The 19,826-nt window shown below is 39.5% G+C and overlaps 1 protein-coding gene across 8 annotated transcripts in view; it reads right to left on the reverse strand.

Moving 5' to 3' along the window:
* ChT (choline transporter) overlaps nucleotides 1-18,457 on the reverse strand; it is a 35,744-nt gene extending 17,287 nt beyond the window's left edge. For 2 of the 8 annotated variants that reach the window (XM_086990881.1, XM_086990708.1), the window contains exons 1-2: nucleotides 18,328-18,456; nucleotides 17,707-17,805 (exon numbers count right to left, since the gene is read on the reverse strand). Coding sequence is in view for 1 of the 8 variants with exons in the window: in XM_086990853.1 (XP_086846979.1) it covers nucleotides 3,085-3,130 (46 nt within the window). In the remaining 7 variants the exon portion in view is untranslated. Of the gene's footprint in view, nucleotides 1-3,084; nucleotides 4,313-17,706; nucleotides 17,806-18,152; nucleotides 18,171-18,327 lie in introns of those variants that run through there. The other 6 variants (XM_086990773.1, XM_086990748.1, XM_086990910.1 and 3 more) reach the window with 6 other exon arrangements.
* Between the last annotated feature and the right edge of the window lie 1,369 nt (nucleotides 18,458-19,826).

The following is a 19,826-nucleotide window of genomic DNA, read 5'->3' on the forward strand; positions in this document are numbered from 1 at the left end:
AGTGCTATGTTGTTACATACTCCAAACTAAAAACGCATTTCGAAATTGTGCTAGGGCAAAACAAGGTAATCTGCTAGTGGGTACTGCCGATTAGTAATTTACACGGCCGGGTGATTAGTGGCAAACCAAGAAATTCAATGAATAAACCCCCAGCTATAATAAGCACACCCAAATGATGGGCCTGTACTGCCTACTGGTATACAGAAATAAGGTTGTTCATTCTAATAGAGTGTTCCATAGATGCTCGTAACTAGGGCACCGAAGCACTTGTTGCACCTCACTAGATTAACGAGCTTTATATTGTTTGGCCGCTTTAGTAAAAAAGAGCATTCAATAATTATGCCTAACTTTCTCGTTACTGCCTTCGTAGATTTCTATGAAACCACACGTCCACACGGTAACCTTTTAGACCGATATGTCTATTAAGAGCATTTCTAAGTTACCACAGGCAGATTTACTTGAAACCGTAGTGACCGCTGATGAAAATATATAATGTCTACATTACGGCAGCACGATTACCGTGGTGTTTTTCATATAAAATCAGGTTGATAGTATAAACTGGCCTTTTTTTTTCGAGAAAGCACCAGCCAACGTGGCACATTATGCATGCAGTAAGACTTGCACATTTGCCTGTCTATCCAAGTTATTTTCCGAAGCACATGTCTGTAATTTTGGCGGATCGTTTCTTCTTTCCGTCATCTTTTCGCGTTGAGTAGAGGGGTGCTGGCAGAAAAAAGCTTAGCTTTAGGCTAACAAATAAGGGCAACGGAGGACACGTTTTTCGAACAAAACCAGCTATGAAGCTGATACACGATAAAATATCGGGTGGCTGGAAATTAGGCGTGATAGCAGTTATGTTTTTGTCCACCATAATTGCCGGACCGGTCTTGAACACCAGCACCTCTTCATCAAAGCCAAAACAGATGGCTTGCGCTCGGAATATTGGCCAACATCAGCTACTGCTCAACGTTTCCATATCGGACGAAGCCCCACCGAGATTTTACTTCGGATTTATCTCGACGGCCTTCATTGCAAAGAATTCAAGAAAGGTTTTCACAACGGAACGAGATAAATCCATAATAGATATTTGATAGAAAAAGCTCTAAAGTTCATCAACGTAAAGCGAAAAGCCTAAAAATCCCGAAATCTTTATGCAAAACTACGGCTACATTCGAGCAAAATATATCTATCATCCGTGATAATCCGTGAATTTTAACAATTAATATCTAAAAAAAAGCGTAAAGGGCCTCTTTAGACCCTTAAAGCCTTTCGGCCGCTCCGGATTTTTCATGTTCAAACGATATGTTAACAAGTCTTAATGTTCTTTTGCTTACAGTTATTATTAAAAGTATTCACAAGTTTAAAAATTAATTCTGAAAAATAATTTCTAAGCTGTTTACATTCCGATTTACAGGGAGCAGCGGTTGTATTGTATAAAGACGTCCATGAAAGATGTCTTCGTTGGTACATGTCAAAAGCTTTGTTTAAACATCTGTTTAGATAAAGTTTGTCATACAAATGCGAACAAGCTATATCATTAATGCTCTAATTCGTCCCTGTATATGAAGGTAATGCAGAGGGGTTTTTGCTATGAGAGCTGCGCTGACCTTCTCTTTCATCCTGCTTCCCCCATCCTGCTCCGATATCCGTCTGGCTGCGTACCTTCTCTGGGAGAATACAAACCATCTAATTTTTTAACGTCAAGACCTAGAATCTAGCCTGAAGCAGGAACATTTACTGATCTTTCCTTTATTTCTCCCTACGCTAGCATTAAGGCCGTGCTTCGCTTTGCGCGAAGTCAGTTACTAAAGGCGACCCTAATTATCGTACGATTGCTAAGATTCGCAGAACCTTGGGATTTGCTTATCTTCTGTTTGTATGTCTCTCCATTCAACTAACAACTATCTCTACAGGAGCTCATTGTCGTTGTCCTAAAAGGGAAACGTATCATGCTGCAATATCCGAAACTATGTCTGTCTCACTTGCATTTTATAGTATAGAAATGGCTGCAGTAGGTGTCACTGAAGGAAAATTAAGCCTTGTGATCTACGGCACATTTGTTGTATCTCAGGAACACATTGGACAAGAAATATAGAATACTCCACTGAATACATACAGTGTAATAATAATAGCAAATATAGCCATTATAGAAGTAAAAATGAGCTACGTAACCCCGGCCTATATTTTCATGCTTTTTTTTTTTGGAAAAAAGTCGGATTTGCGGACTTTATAATCTCTTAATTTGAGCAATTAAGAACTGCTTCTGATAGGAACTCCGTTTAATCTGACGAAAGCTGTCTTCAACGAGTGCTGCTAACTAAGGGTCATAACGCTCCTTCGTGTATTCGTGGAATTTATCTAAACCAAACCGATAGAGGACACGAAAGGGGGAGAGAAAACTCTCTCTAGACGCATAAGAAACAATTCTGGGAGTCTCAGCCACGGACAGGCTCATTCGCTAAAGGGGCCACCCGCTAAGAATTCAAGAGTGCAAAAAGATAACTACCTCCAACGGCCAGCCAATTAACGGGACTGCTAATTGGGAATTGCGGGAAAAGAGATGAGCTGAGTGTCCCTAAAGAGTGCGTCGGCTTGCACGCACAGAAGGTGCCTGAGCACCTCGACAGATAGTCTCGGAGCATCAAATCTTTGCGGTTCGAAAATATACAGTGTACATACGTACGACCTTAGTAAGAGCGCAAACGTTTTACCAAAGTAATCAATCTACTACGAACACTAATCATATCCCTTTTGAACAGCCTTGCTTGTTTATCCCAGTAAGAAAGCAAAGCTGTTCTCATCGAAATGTTACGATTTGCGTCATTCTACTTAAGTTTGCTGATACTTGACACTACAATAAGTGTCTATTCAAGTTTCGGGAGCTATATAAGCTTGAGCTTACATTATGAGTAATAATTCTAATTGAATTTACATAATCTATCTCGCACTGGAAACCCATTTTCTTACACAGATTCGTATATACACATAATACTGCGACATATACCCAATACAGAAATGATCACGTATGAAATACTCGGAATACGTCACGTGAGGTTCATTTGGTTGTGTTTGAGGGATACTTACTGTCAGTCGCTTGGGGAGTTGTTCCAACGGAAATCAATGCTGTCATCTAACGTTCTTTTTGCTTTAAAGCTACAACAATTGTGAATCGCTAAAAATGTCGAAAGTCCGAGGGTGTTGAAGTATAATGCCGTTGTTATGAAGTTTTTGTCGCTATTATTGCGGTAAGTTGTCGATACCGTTATTAAAATCTGCACTAGAGCTTGCTGATCAGTGCTAACTGCTGGTTTGTGTGCAACAGCCTTCAGAGCCCACTCGCAATTAGTGAAAGGGGCCGAGGAGGCTAGCGGCACAGTGCAGCGGTGGCAGCTGTGGATAAGCCGAGGGGCAACTGTCTCCCCATCTGAGGCTTGTGCGCTTCGAAGGGAAGTTCCGGTGGCGAACCAGGTTATTGCCGTTGCTTTTCTGGCCCGGACTCATGTATGGCATACGATGGTTACACCTCCCGGACGAGACAGCCGATAAAGTAATGACGCCGATTATTTCAGCGTTATGTGTCGCCCTCGATAACGAGACCCCGCCTCCAATTGAGACAGGAAAAGCCCTCACCACTCGTTTGGGGGCAGTACAGCTCCGAATACCTCTACCGATGATTGCTGACAATTGTGTTTTTGCCGGGTACTTGAGTCCGGGCCAATGAGGCAGGATATTCGGCGTAAACTTCGATAATAACAACGATAACTGTTCGTTCGTTCTTGTTCTTTCTATTATCTCCAGGTAATAATTGTTGTCTCTAGAATATTCGTCATGCTTGGATGCAACGCACTAACGCACTGTTCTGTAACCACAGCACTTTACGACGAGCATTGATTGTTCGATCCAATTTACACTGCCCGGCAGTCGACCACCGCTGCCAATCTACAATAATGAAGTTTGAGCATGGCACAATTGCGAAACGCGATTACAGCCCAACGCCAGGTATTTGAACATTTACAAAATTTTTGCGCTGCCCGAAGGCCCCTCAACCGGAGCCACCCGCAATCAGCGGCTGTTGACCTCTGTATTCGCCTTGCGTTCATGGGCTGCCGCACTGGCGACAAAGTAGGATGCTTCAATTGCCGCTTGTAGTGGCAGCGATGACGGTGTCATTGGGGCCGGGGATCGGACAATGAGTCCTTGTCAGTCCATAGCTCCGACCGTTGTAACAGAAGTGGCAAGACGCAGGAGGCGGACGGTGGCGCCGCCACGATGGAAAGGCCAAGATCCCAATCAATACTTTTCGAGGGAGAGAGTCGGAGCAAGATAGCAAGACAGAGGTCGATTGCCTCACAGTTACTCCACTGCTGTTCGCCTGTCAGTAACGACGCAGCTAGAACATTACGGCGACCACGGTTGCGCGAGAGTGGGAGAGGGATGGAGTATCGCAGGCCGCGGCTGTCGTCGAAATTCAGACGAGGGCAAGGACGGGTAGCGTGCTGCTGCTACTCTTGCTGCAGCTCTTACTGCTAGAACCCTTGGAGAGGTACGGGGCGAACTGCCGGCGCGCAGACGCACAAACGCGCAGCCGCGGACATAAACTTGAACAGACATCATCCATGTCCTTTTCGTCCTTTCTCTATCCTGGTAGATTCACTACAGGCATTTTCTTCCAACTTTCCTCTGCAGAGTCAAGAAGGCCACCATAGTATACCATAGCGTAGGCAATACCAGTTTGGCGAAAAATAGCTCTATATTTAGGACGGACGAAATGAAAGAATTACTCAGTGCCTTCCTACTCCCTTTCCTTTTACTGCCAATCCCTTTGCGCAAATGCTGATCCATCTGTCTTCGACAAATGATCGTCCTTAGCCCGAGCAATGCCTAGGTGGTTATAGGTAAAAAAAAAAAAAAGGAAACGTAGGAGTTTTGAGCAGCGAGTGTAGTCCAAGCGTGCTTCAGTGGTACAGCTTGCGTCTATGCTATGGGTCATTGGTAGTGTGAAGTGCGATGTAAATAGTGTGCAGAGACTCTTCGATGGCTAAGGCAATTGACTAATATGTCATATCTCAAGCGGCGATCGAAATCACTGTAGAACAACATCTGCTGCTTTGACGAAGCACGTCACAGTTGAATTGATTTACACGTTAAAAACGGTTAGCCGGCTAAAAACATCTCGCCTTATTAATTAGAGGCTTCGATAAGATGACGAAATCCTGTTGTTCTCATGTTTGGACAGAGTGTTGTTTTTATGAGAAGGCTAGTGGAACGCAAACCTTTATTAAGCAAGAGTAGGTGTTTTTATATAGGCCATAAGACTTAAGCCGCGTGTAACGTATCTCAGTGCGAATAACTACAATAACAAACCTTACCTTAATCTTTCTTTGAGGGAAAACGAAGCTGGCTTCGTTTTTACACATCTACATTTATTGAACTTTATTTCTTTCTATAGAACCGTTTCTATTGAACCTCATTCGAGGTTTCCAGCTTCGACAGAAGATCACAAGATTTTTCTTCGAAATAATTGAATTTTGTGATTTTTCTTAGTTTTTCTAAATGGCATAATTAATTATGTATTGAGTAAGATTACTCAATTTAAAGCAGTAGGGAATCTCTTCGGTGGCCGAAGTTTCAACAGAAGCTACTGGAATTTTTTATCATATGGCTTCTACTTTCCTGCCTTTTCCAGGTTCGTGCAAAACCGTGCAGCTGCACAAGGCATGAGATGCGCAATTTGCACAGGCGAGTAAACCTTCTCCCTAGAAAAAGTTTTTATTTAAACGAACTTCAGATCTCCTTAATATATGGACTGAATGTGAGGGATACCGTGATTACCTTTTTTTGAAGTAGCCTCATTGCCAGGTAGTAATCATACGACATTATTATCATAAATTCAACTACAGAAAGTTCCAGACAATAACGAGCCCCAATGATTCGATTTACGCGCATTTCAGACCCGAATATTATGTCTGCTGCTGTCGTATGTCTGTCCCCAAAGTCATGATTGGCTCTACAAAGCTAACGTACAAAACGAGTATTATGCAGTTATAGAAGCGATGATTGAACGATTCTACAAAACGCTTCAGAGAAGAGAAACACGGAAAGGCATTACCGTTGCGCAACTCTGCCGAACAGTCGTGATCCTTCTTTCAATGGACCTTAATTTTTCTAAGTAGGACACTATTGCTACACATTTACAAGGACATATTTCCCTTGCGAGATTTCTAATATACTAATGTATGGATTCTCACTTTCTATTCGTTTCGTGGTACATAGTCACAAGAAAGGCGAAAATCTATACACATGATCGGAGGCTATATATTTCCCAAACTGGTTTTAATTGGCGGATTTAGAACGAATTTGAATTATATAGGCCGAAATGTAGGCTTATATTTCGCACAATTATGTCTTCGTGTACTGCATTAATATTTCCAACTATTTACGGTAAGTCAGCGAGCAACGTAAAAAGCTTACTTCCATCAACCACCTACGTTAGTGTTCAACTCTACCGCCGCTAGGGCTTACATTAGCTTATTATTAGTTATCCAGCACATCAACTTGAGTAGAACTTCATGCTTTTTTACTTGAACTTTTAATGTATAAGTTCTTTTTTCGCCCATATTTTACCTTGGTAATGGAAGAAAAAGATCTCAGTCTAATTAGACCGAAACTAGCTGGAGAATTATCGAGCGCCATAGGATAAGTTAATCAATAAATTATAATCGATTGTTACTATTATTCAACTTATTTATAAGAATAATATATATATATATATATATATATATATTTAAACCGTTAAAAGTATAATAATATATTTAAACACATCAGAAAATAGTTGTTCATTGCTTTTATAATCCTCAATGGATGGGCCATTTGTTGGCATTCAATTGCTGGTAACATCTGAATCGAAACCATTTTATATATACGCATTTCCATATCTATTTGCTCTATAAACTAATTTTATATTCAGCTGTTACTATACCCACACCTAGATTAGTCTGCTTGACCAACGGTAAATGATAATCAGCGTTATAGCTTGACTGAATAATACGTTTTCTATCATAATGGACGGACGTACGGGCGGAGCGGGCATGAAGCGACGACGGATAGTTCACTCTAGTATAATCGAGTCGTTTATAATGGAAACAACATTTAACCTGTCTATTCAAGGAAGTACGCATACCTTAACCATAGAAGGGGCATTCTGTAATGCGGGTTCTCTATGCCCGACGTAGCCAAGGAACGATGCAATAAAACTTTTACCCGAGAGATTAGAAGGCAACGCTGGCGCTGAAGTTGACAAAAACGTACACGAAAACGGCAGGACAAGCAGACGGAATCGCAGGTCTAAAAAAGTTTATTGATGGGCGTGTCATACGAAACATTTTGAATTAAGCAGCAACAACCGAAGCTCGCCAGTAAATAATTACAGTAAATACTTTATTTTACGCTAGCACAAAATAACATATAGTAGATAATTGTTTGTTAAGCAAAGCCATCAGATGACCGCAACAATCGTCTTTTGTAAAGCTATTGACTGCCATTTACGCTGGGATAATTCGAGCACAAACAGAGAAACGGGACAGGAAGGCACATGGCTAGTCATTGTTAGTTATATAGGAAAAGCATTACATCTCCTTACAATTATCCATGTTAACTTTAAGGTCCACCTAACACTATCGGCACGACAATATATACATGGTGTATATGTTAGGGGCATCTAATTAAACAAACTAGTTAAATATTATTGGTAATAAAGCTAAATATTACATGTTAATCGATAGCTGATTGTAGCCAATGGCATTGATGCCAATATATCTTTATTCGTGATTAAGTGAAGTCTCCAAGCAAAAAAGAACATAACCCGCCCTTTAACGTTTCAATTGGCCATTTTTTAATAGAAACTGTACGCGAGCAAATTCTAAAGGTCCCCAGCCTGCCATTAGAGACGAATAGATAGCCCAATACATACCGTGCCGTGACTGGTCTTAAAAAATAAATAGGTACAGTTGTGCAAATAGAAGAAGATCTTTATTTGTCACAAATGACAGACATTAGATAGATTTTCGTAAATGTCTTTATTTGCTTGTATACTTTTAGTATTTGTGACTCTTGAATGAAGGCGAAACTCAATCCAGAACTGGAAGATAAATGAAGTCCCATGCGGCCCTTATGAGGGGTTACTTTTGCAAATATTCACTTATGGACATCAGCCGATTTCAAACCTATTTTTAATAAACGAAATAACTTTTCTGACTTCCCCGCTGCGTAACACCTTAAGGAAACGTAATGTCTTGCTGATAAATCTTACCACGTTTGTTATTTTTCAAGTGAGCGAATCCCCTGTTGAGGGACTCGACGGAAAGCTATAGGCTGCTGTTCGTGTCCTCCGTAGAAATCCTAGCCACAGGATTTGTCTTGTTTGCGCTCTATCTACATATGCTTACGGGCCAATGAGAAATCGGATAGGCACCGCACACCCATTGACAAAGTCCCATTGACAGTACGACGCAAACCTAAAGCTGGGATTTGTGCCAATAAATCCTGACAATATTGCCAGGATTCGCTTTTAAAATCAAACAGTATCCACTGGGGAAGTGTCAATGCATTATTGAACGATTTATTGAATACCCATTGTCCTTGATTATCATTTTAGTAGTTGGTACTTTCTACGGACATTCACATGCTGAAATCGCCTTTTTATAGCCAAGGATTCAAAGGATTCGCGTCTCTGTAGCTAGACTATAAACTATTTATAGCGTAATCGGGTTCGTAGACTATAATAATCTATTTACATTAAACTGGAGAAAATTGAACATTTTATCTGGTTCGTTTTGTGAATCTATGGAGTACACAGATTGTAATGATAGGGAACTAATTCAAATCTCCTTAATTAGGCTGTAATATTGGTAGACCTATTTTTTTAATGTTTGTTTTTTCTTTAGCTCTGTATACCGTTTGGAAACGCTGTCGTTCTGATAGCCTTTGCAATGTCAGTGACCATTTCTGGCTCCAAAAGTCAGTGGCCTTTGTAAGAAAGATGTACTCTCTATTTCGTTTTTGCCGCGACTAAAAGGTTGTCGAAGCAGCCCGAGATAATCGTTTTGTATATGGTGCGAACTCCCTACTTCAAGGTACCCCTGGAAAATTGTTTGTCCGTCCCGATAGGACATAGCACGTCAATGAGAAACGCCCTAGGGTTTTTTAAATGAACACGGCCGGCGAGCAAAACGCTGCCTCAATGACAGATTCACACACAGAATCGTTTTGACCGACTAGAAATGGTGTCTCTACGTCGTTATGAAGCACATAAAGCAATGGACGAAGATACGCCTAGGCCCAAAGATATCTATTCTAGTAAGACCAAGATTCGTTTTAGTTGAGTCTTACATTCTAAACAATGCCCAAACCAACAGGACAACCTACGAGGATCTGCATATGGCTCAGCTGCACCAAGTGAACGAGCTTATTCGACGAAAAAGACCCTCTTGACAAAGCAGTCACTATTCTGCAGGACGATAGCCTACATTACAAAGGTTGATAAAATCGATTTACATGGGAAATTGTTTTATATTCATTATAATTTCCAGACCTTGTGTAAACGGAATCCCACCCTTTGCGGTCGTTGAAAAATATAGTTCGTAATATTATACTGACAATATAGGAGGCTTTAACAATCCGCTGAACGAGCCTTTCAGCGTTAAATCTGGATGTCTCTGGCCGACTGAATTTATTGAGACGTTCTTAACAAGCGATACACAATATTTTAATTTGGAATCACGATTCGAGTGAGATGCTACATATTGTGTTAAATTTAACAGCTGACATTGTCAAAAGCAACATATTCTAACCATATAGACTTAGCCTGTTGTTTTTTTTTACTATGAGGTTGCGAGTTAATAGCTTACAGAGTCGTGCTTTGTTAATTTGTCTCGACTTAGCCTGGTAAACGGCATGAAAGCGTTGAGCTGCCAGGTACGAGATACTGATCATTAGAAGAATCTCTATAAACTCGTAACAAATTTTAATGACTAACTATCCTTGTACTATATTCTAGTATGGTGGCAAGGTTAGCATTTGAAGAAATTCTTATTAACCCTTTTAGCCTTTAACCTAGAGGGTCAGCGTTTCATGACCTACGAAAACAAATGAGCTCTGCCACGGTGAATGCAAATAGTCTGCCTTAGTCTTGAATAGTCGCGTACGAGCAGTTTGGAGTGGCGTCGATCGCCATTAATGAAAATGTTATCGCCAGTAATAATAATAACAATAACTGTTATAACAGATTGAGAATAGTGAATCTCCTTTATGTCTTGGAAGTTATCAAGTATCGTTCAGCACTCGTGCAACACTCTTTGTAGGTTCATTTGAATACTCTAAAATTTTTTTATTTTTGACTCCCGTTTATCCAGCCTTTGAGATCTAACCCTTCAAATACAAGAAGCAATACTGTCATCTGCCGGTTTAGCTCGAGTGAAATTCAAATGAAATTGCGTTCTGGCTGATCTTCTAACGGAGACTACGGCCGTGCTGTAGCCAGAATCACAAACAATAACTTGTCTAATAAGTTTTTTCAAACTCAACAAAGTTTGTCAAGTCGATAAATAACACTTAGCACACTAGAGAACATGATCGTTTTCTTATCACAGCATTTACGCGCACCACAGCCAAAAGTTCTTATAGAGCTAATGGGTCGGTACGTGAAAATACAAGTCTAATTTTTTTTATTTAGATCACTTCGAAAATGAGAAGCCTCAAAATGTGGGAACATGAGGAAAATAAATATGCAGATTCATTTGGGAACTAGAAAATTGAAACGCGCAAACCGAAAATAGCTAAATAAATAAGATATAATATTCCATTAAAGTGAATCATGGTATGTTTCGAAACAAATTGATACTTCTAGAATTATTTATCAGCATTTCGTGTTATCTACAAAGATGGCATACTAGATAGCATCCACTAGCTAGCTAGCTAGCTAGTTTCTAGCCTGAGTTTCGATATACGGCAAGCGATGGTATAACGCACAACGTTTTACGTTAGTGCTACGTAATTTTCAGCAGCACAATTATGTGAACTAGAACTAACTAACAGGACTAATCGATCGAGTGTTGTTCTATTTGTGCCAATTTTTCATTGCAAGCAACAATATAAAGCACTAGATCTAAGCCGATGCTGAGACGGTTCTTACGGGGATAGTTGAATTTTATCTAGTAATGTAATTAAGGCGAGCTACACAGAATCAGTAGGATGCAGTTCTATTTGTAATATATCGCGCTCTACTGCATCTATGGGCCATTGCAATCCCACATCGGCGTGTCGAATAATTAGGACCAGGGAAAATGCGTAAGTCGTTGTGAACTATTGCTGAAAAAAGCCAACGACCGCTGGTTCGAGCCTCTCGAACGACAGGACACGCGTGACTGAATGAAAAATTGAGACAATTAACTTACTTTTCCTATATGATAATATCTACATCCTCTTTAAACTTGTAGAATCACGCGGAGTCCGTACATTTGCGTCTATATCTTTACATTGACTACTGTTGCTCCGATACAACGACGGCCTTCGAAAATAAATGACTGCGAATGATCAACGAATATCACAAATCTGGTATAAGGGACTATAGGTCTTTCTCATCATGGTCGGGGAAAAGCACCGTGAATATCATCCCTATGCGTATTATATTTGTACACTGGAGATACTGTACGGTCATGCCATCTCGAAATAGAAGACGACTTGAATAGGCCCCCAACGGATCTGCTGATCCGCTGAGATCAAGCAAGTCAGTCAGTCAGTGCACCAAAAAGAACCTACAAGATGAGTTTTTTCGAGGGAAAGCCAAATCGACATCCGATATCGGCGCCGATAGGGTTACAGTATTTTTCCAGAAAAATAAACTCTAAGCTATTTTTATTGAAATATTCCGTGTGCAATATCATTTTTGATAAACTATTGTTCCATGGATCATTCAAGTCCTTAAAGTGCATCACTAATTAAAAATGCCAATAAAACTACGCATAAGGGATATGTAAATAACTAGATTGAATAGCTGTTGCCTACCGCTGTTTGTAACTATCAGCATAAAAGTGCGTCCATCCAGAAGGTATAAGAAATTTTAGACACACAGCCCCATAAACTTTTCCTTTCAGCTGTCAAGGCAGAATAAAATGGAGAAACCTTTATAACAACGGAGAATGGCATATTTCTAAAGGGTACCCCGCTGTAACCAGAGCTGTAACGGGAGGCAGCGTTATTTTCAGGTGGTGAGCGTCAGCTCCGGTGAAAGAGCAAACGTTTTTTCGGTTATTTTCATTCATGCATCTGAAACACTCGTGACTGACTCGTGATTCAGCTCTTTCGGATAGATTCGTTCTATTTCAATCATTGTATTTGATTATCGATCTATTCTGGAATTGATTTTGCCAACAAAACTAGCTATGTACTCTTACTAGATGGGTTTACGGAAACGCTTAAATTAGTTGCCTATCGAACCTTTTCGTACTCGGGCAATAGAACGCACGTCCCAGGCATAAATGAAGTAATTCTTTCTCGGTTGTTTTGCCCTTCAACAAACATGAGTACACTATTTCTGTTATACTCTACATGAACAGACATGGTTCGCAAAGAATACTCGTTAGCAGAAAACTCATGCGTTTTCTGAGTCTTCGTAAGAGTATGCTATCTATTTGATGTATACCTTCTGATTTGCAACGTACAAAGGAAAGGCTTAGCCCACCCCTCCATTTTGTCGGTTCCATAATTGGAGTATGTTGGTGGAAGGAACAACACAAGTCTGATGGGACTAACGACTAATGCCGCAAACATACCAAGTATCAAGTCGCAATATAATAACAAACTTTAACAACAGACTTTTTATCTATACATGTTTGTCAGGATCTGGAAAAGATCATTAGCTTCAATCTTCACGCTAGTTTGCGCACTAAGTGCGACTGCTGCAATTCGGCGTTCACGCAATGAATGATGCCCACGTAATGGTTTTTCATGCCGTAAAGGAAACGATATGCTTTCTCAGGAATATTTTGGGGATATGTGAGCTTTTCCGTGAAGTAATTATATTCCTGACAGAATTACGATGACACAGCCGCCGGGAATAGAGCATATCGCTCCTCTTTGGATAGTTATGTCAGTGGATCAGTTTTTGGGTAGCTATATACCAGAAACCTTACAAGCTAATCGATATCTATCTAGCCACATATTAAGTCACATACTTCCAATTTATGCATAAGGTAGCACACAGGTCCTTTCAAAGAAAGGCTGTTTTTAATGTAAGCAATGCAAAGTCAAACTGAAATCCATTCTTATAAGGTAAAATTTGGCAATACGATGTGCTTACCAAAGCTGAGGGCGATAATTACGGAATCAAAATTAAATTATCAGAGTTGTTTTGATTTTCAATGCTCTCTAATAAAGATTCACAAATAAAGATCCATATTGTCAGCCGAATATTTTTGTAAGTACTTATTGTAAGTATCGAATTGGAAGGCTCAAATGATTGAATAATAATGATTGAAGTTTGCCAGTAAAAATACGACATATTTGACAAAAATTGTTTCGACCCTATACACAGTTAACAGTTTGCATTTGGAACGAACCTGTGGCGTAATGGAATGGGTGGCCACGCTTTAAGCGATTTGCATGGGATCCGCCGATAAATTGCCCACAGACCTATTACTATACTACATATAATTACATACCCACACACACACACACACACACACATACTCAAATACCCACATTTATATATAAAGGGCTGTCAGAAAGTACTCACCGTTCTAAACTAAAATTTTTATACTTAAAATAAAATAGAAAAATACTAAAACAGATATTTTTTATACTTAAAATGATATATAGATGGACTATTTTAATCGATGGTCTTTTGCGACTTTTCTGGTAACACTATAATGCCATCACTCTGAAATCTCTAGAATTTTTTAGCAAAAATTGTGACAAGTGATTTTTGCATCAGTCCCTCTATTGAAACTAAGTGAACACGATTAAGGAAGTTCTGCAGGCACCGAAATATGTGATAGTTGGATGGCGCAAGATCTGGACTATACGTTGGATGCGTTAAAATTTCCTACCGAATTCTCCGAGTTTTTTTTCGGGTAGCTAATGATGTATATGGTCCGGCATTGCCGTAGCAGAAGATGACGCCCTCTCCGTTTTGGTCTATTTTTCCAATGGTTTGTTTTAATCTTGTCAATCGTTGACATTAGAGTTCCGGACACTAAGTCGTTTCGACAAGCGGCACCAACTAGTAACACACAATTCTCTTTCAATACCACCAAACATGGCATCACCTTCTCTGGCGTCAGTTTGGTGTTTCATACAACGTATAAAAGCATGGTTTTTCTTAGTTTTTCTTTATTTGCATATTTTATCGTATGTTACCCAGTTTTCATCGCATGTGATCAACCGCTTTAAAAATGGCTCGATTTCATTGTGTTTCTATGAAGTTTCGCAGGTGGCATAAATTTATAGGGCCTTTAAACATCGAGCTTTTTTTGTATCTGGCTTCCTTCAAATCATTTAAAACTGTTTGGTGGTTTATATTTAGTTCCCTGGAGATGTCACGGCTACTCACGTGTCGTCTTTAATCAAGAGCCGTAATAGTTTCATCAACTCTTTCCGTAATTGGTCAACGAGGAACATCTTTCGCATGGAAATTACACAATGCCTTATGGGCCTGGACAACATTTATGTCTCTATCACAATAAGATAGAAAGCAATTTTTTGGAAATTCCACATAGGTTCAAAATGCTCTATCTAAAGCCTGAATGAAAGCATCCCAACAATTTTAGCACACCAATTATTGGTAAATAGACGGCGCCTAATTTAGGATACACTTTGTTTGTTTTAAGGGTCATGTGTTCATGCGCTACTTCTTATATTATGCGAAAGGCCCTTTTTTTTTTCTGGAATAGAACAACTCATTTACCAGTACGAACAACAATACGTCATTTTCAAAACTTGCGCAAATTTGTCTTCCTTTATCTCTTTGCTCTCTCTCTTATTACGAATTAGTTAAAACGTACCAACATAAATCGGTGCTAGTAGTTCTCCAGTCTGCCGTCGGTCTATATACTTAATTACAATCTGCGTTCGGCAGACATCCAGGTTAGACCATAAAACAGAAAGACAGCTGTTATTAGTTCTCATTATGCGCTTTCGTTAGGCTGAAGAGTCTACTGTCGATAAAAGTGACCTCAAGGCCTAACAGCACCAATGCAATTCTTTAAAATGAAAATTCGTTTTTTTGTCATGTTCAGGCAACGTACAATGCCAGCAGCTCCTTGAGGCGCTCTTATTGTGTTCCCGGATATTCACTTGTAGGAGCAAATTGAAGAAGATCAAGTCCCATTTCGATTGTTTGCATACGTTAAAAGAGATGCACTTTGTCATTGTTTGGTTCCTTTCGAATCCAGTACGACACGAGCCAGCCACAATGTACGCGGTAGGACTTGTGCTGCCGACGATACGGCCATGTTGTTCGCCTTTATTGACCAGAGCGAGTCCATGTTGGTGCAACGTCTATACAAAACCAGATCAGCAAGGTATAACGCCACGATACATATGATGCATTCAAATATGAGTGCGCTTTTTTCTATGCAATGCTTAGGTCTATAGGGAATACTATGACAAGTTCAAGCATTGTATATTGCATTGGCTTCTATGACGTTTCTTATTTATGACCACAAATTCACATGCACGCTTGTTGAATTTTTTTCCTAGTGATCTTTCAACAATATGCATGGCTACGAATAATTAATAATACGATTAATAATAATAAAGTAAATCTTCTTCATTTTTATGTTCTCTCTACCTCTAGAACTATGTACCTCTAGAACTCAACAGCGAGATGGTTGCATTTTGGTCGAAACCTTCGTCCAGGGTTTATGCTTTCAATTATATATCTAACTAATTCATCGTATGGATTTCTACCGCTTATTAAATATTCTACATTTTATTATAGGACTATTAGAGCATATGCCCAACCAGTCGTTGTGTATGTTGCCATGTTTTATACCGTGAATGATAGCCGTCACCATGTAGACTCTGTCCAGCTTTCCAGCTGTAGCAAACCAAACCCACGTATTTAATATTTTCTCGTCTGTTACCCTAGTGTCCATAGGTAGCGACTGATATGAAACTGTTCCAATGTAATATAATTACACGCATGGCAGCTCCAAACCTATTCGCTCTTGAAAATCGGCAAACACTTAGAAGGACAAAAATTCACCACTACTGCACAGATCCCGACTGAAGGAACATGATCAAAAATTGGTTTTAGAAACAGGCATAAATCATGTCGCTCTTTCTGAGGTGGAACAACAAAACACTCGTAATAACAATGCATGAATAAAGTGGCGAAAAAAACAGTATGTCTAAAATCGTAAATGCAATATTAGAGTACGTAAGGCAAGACTAATAAAGAGAATCCGTTGACCTTTCGTCCTTTTTTACTAGAAGCAGTTTTATATAGAACATCGCACTCCTTAGATTCCACCATAAATTAGCCAAGCACATTGTATGATCTTAGCGATCGGCGAAACCTGCCGCGCTACATCAGGTTACGAAGGTCTTGCTGACCCGGAAAAAACAACAAGATACTGGGGAATCGATTAGCCAATAGAAGCATTAGTGATACATCTGATTTTGCGTTACCAAAATAAAGCGCTATGGCACGTAGCCAGTCTTTTTTTTTATTATAGTTTTAAAGCCTGCGGAAGGAATGATCAATAGACTATCGGTCTAAATACATTTTTTAAGGTTTTATGTTTGGCACCACCTTACTTATAAAATACTGGTTGACAATTTCCGTAGCGAAAATTGTCCAAGTGCTGATATGAGTAGAAACTGCTGATAATACTTTATGAAGCACAGTCGACGATTCTATAGAGCTTTACCGAACTCGAAGTGTTCTAGCGAAAGCTAGGCTAAGCTTCTTACTGAAAAGCACTGCTTTGCTACTATCTTCCCGGCTATAACATGATACGTAAGTTTTAGCTAAATTAGCATTTGACACCTGCGTATGTTTTGTTCGATCTTTGCAGTGTAGCTATGTAGCAATTATCACTGTGGAAAGATGAGCTATAACTCCCAATGTACGAACTAGCCCCGTATGTAAAAAATGTACGTAAATGATAAATCAGTACTAGTATTTTAGTGTAGGCAGTGTTTGGCTACATGAATTTAGGCAATGCTGAATAGATAATAAATGCACTATGGTCAACCAGGTTCAAAACGGATATGGCGCCAACTTCAGTGTTCTTTTTCTAAAAAGCGTACAACTTGAACGTATTAAAATAACTCTACGAAATTCTAGGAAAATGCTATATACTGTACTGTATACAACTTTACCATTGATCGACGTATGCAAGTATACGAATGAATTCGTTTCACAGTCAGTTGCTCGAAAGTGATCGCACATTTTATCCTCTTGCTTATGTTAAGAATGTAACGGAAGTTACTGTCTACCAGAAAGGCTTTTCACATAAAAAAAATCTAACTTTCGATGCTGGCCCTTTTTACTTAATCCCGTTCTGATCTTTGCTGATGAGGGTCCCCATAAGAACTGCTTTGACGCACTCTAACCATTGTCATAAGTGAAACAGATCGTATAACAAGTTTTCCATTGTATGTTATCTCCGTACGCCTGTATCATTAGCTGTCACGCAAACTTACCCACGTCTATTTCACTCGATTTACTTGTGAATGGCGATTTTTCTTATTGTTTCTTTGGTCTTTCGAGCCTGATCTTTGAATTTAAACAAAGTTCATCATCTGTAAAAAAAAAATAATCTTTTCTTAATTCTCAAAGTAATCATAATTTCATATTTTTATTTTTAATTTCATATCGAATCGCCATTCCGCACCGCTTTCGACCATCTCAGCGATGTCCCGATTTTGCCCGATTCTCCTACAGCTTCGACAAAAATTTGTATTCATCAACACATGTCCCTGCTTCTACACTTAATTTTTGTGGAACTCTAGTTTTGAAATAGTCGTAACTTTTTCCGGCTAGATCTATGCGTCTAAAGGCTCTACATAATATTCCCTTACCATCTCTTCAACGCGCATAAATCTCAAGTGCTTGATAAAACAATAAAACCTTTGGCAACTTTACCTACCAGGCGAGCGCAAAACACGTACTCCATTTCCCCCGCTGTCGTTTCGGAAACAACGTTTCATTCGCCGTCCTTTCATAGTGTTTCCTCAATGGAGAAATATTCATATCAAAATTCTTATCGCTTCGTATAGTTGGACATTCAGTCAGAGTCTCTACTTGTCGTATCCTCTACTCACCGGCTCATGCGTTGCCCGAAGTCATTTCTTCACGCAATGCCTCACATGTTGCTCAGGAGGATATAGGTCAGATGAAAATCACGGCCACCACTGCACTCAGGAGTGAGAAGGAGTCCATTTTGATGTAGGGGGCGCTGAGCGTTCGTAGCAGACAGCTTTTGCACCCGCTAGTTCGTGAGGTTTGGCGTTACAGCAGACGCCAACGAAGAGTAATATTACCCCCAGGGTTTACTTGCATTGCCCCGCTGGATTCCCCAGCCTACCACTAACGTCCTGGTCTCACTGCTCTCGACTTCAATAGCAAATTTAATGGGCGTTTCTGACGTATGCGCATTTCAAATATGGATAGTAGAATAAATTAGGGAAAGAAAGCACCCGAAATGTTTGCGCAACCTAATCAAGGAAAGGAAATAAAGCTTATTGAACGTATGGTATCTGCTTTTAATAATCTTAAATGAAGGTTGACAGCATAGGTGTGTTGACAGGTACGAGGCAAGCAGTTCCTTCCATATATATTCGTGCTGTTGGATAATGACCCATGAAATATCAAAGCCAGCTATGGATGGGATATAAAAAAAACAATTAGTTAGACATAAATTTAATTTCTAGTTGGGTTCATCTGTGGGACACACTCTAGGGTACCTCAAACGTTAACTTCCACTATTGCGAAATAGATTAGGACGAGTTTATTTCAAGAAATTAATGTGGTCTATGTACGGATGTTCCAGCCGCTTACTTTTTAATTTAAATCTTTGGATTTCGAGTTTCTTGCCCAGCAATGCATTCCACTTTGTGAAATATAACTGTAAGATGCTCTGGCTTAGCTAATAGATTAAAGTAGGCTGTTACTAAAGCTTAAACTCAAACTGCGGCAATTTATGACTATAGGTGTTTACTGAATGCTCAATAAGATAAATCTTGTTCTCGACCTTTCTCTCCGAGGGCAAACTTTGTAGGAACCGCGCCGTTATGTTCAATATTTAATTATGTTTCTTCTCTAATACTACCGGTACCTTCTGATATAGTTAATTAAGACCCAAATAATCTAACGCCAAAGAGCGGATTTCCTAAGCCGTTTAGCTAATTTTTACTCGATTTTTTGTTATACATCGTAATAAGATTAGTCTGGGTCAATGGATATAATTTTCAAAATTTAACGAAAGTGTCGTTTTTCTTTTCCTTACCATGTCACACCCTTCACAGTATGCAACAAGAAGCCTTCATCATCAGCAGCCCAATTTACGACTTTATAGGTACCTCTCATAATCTAAAGGTACATTTTTGTCTTCCTGAAGGAATAGGCACTCAGAAGTAGTAAAGTGATATGGCCGCACTCTTTTCAAGGTGGAAGAAAATTGAACTCGTTGCACTACTAACTCCATTAGGACAATTGCTTTGCACTGCTTGTCTCAAAATATATAGAATTACATTGATTTAAATTTTACAATTAGGTATTAGCTCTGTTAAAAAATTCTGTAAACTATAAAGAGCTTAAGAAC

This window comes from Varroa destructor, unplaced genomic scaffold, assembly GCF_002443255.2.
Source record: "Varroa destructor unplaced genomic scaffold, Vdes_3.0 BEIS01000001.1, whole genome shotgun sequence".
Classification (NCBI taxonomy): Eukaryota; Metazoa; Arthropoda; class Arachnida; order Mesostigmata; family Varroidae; genus Varroa; species Varroa destructor.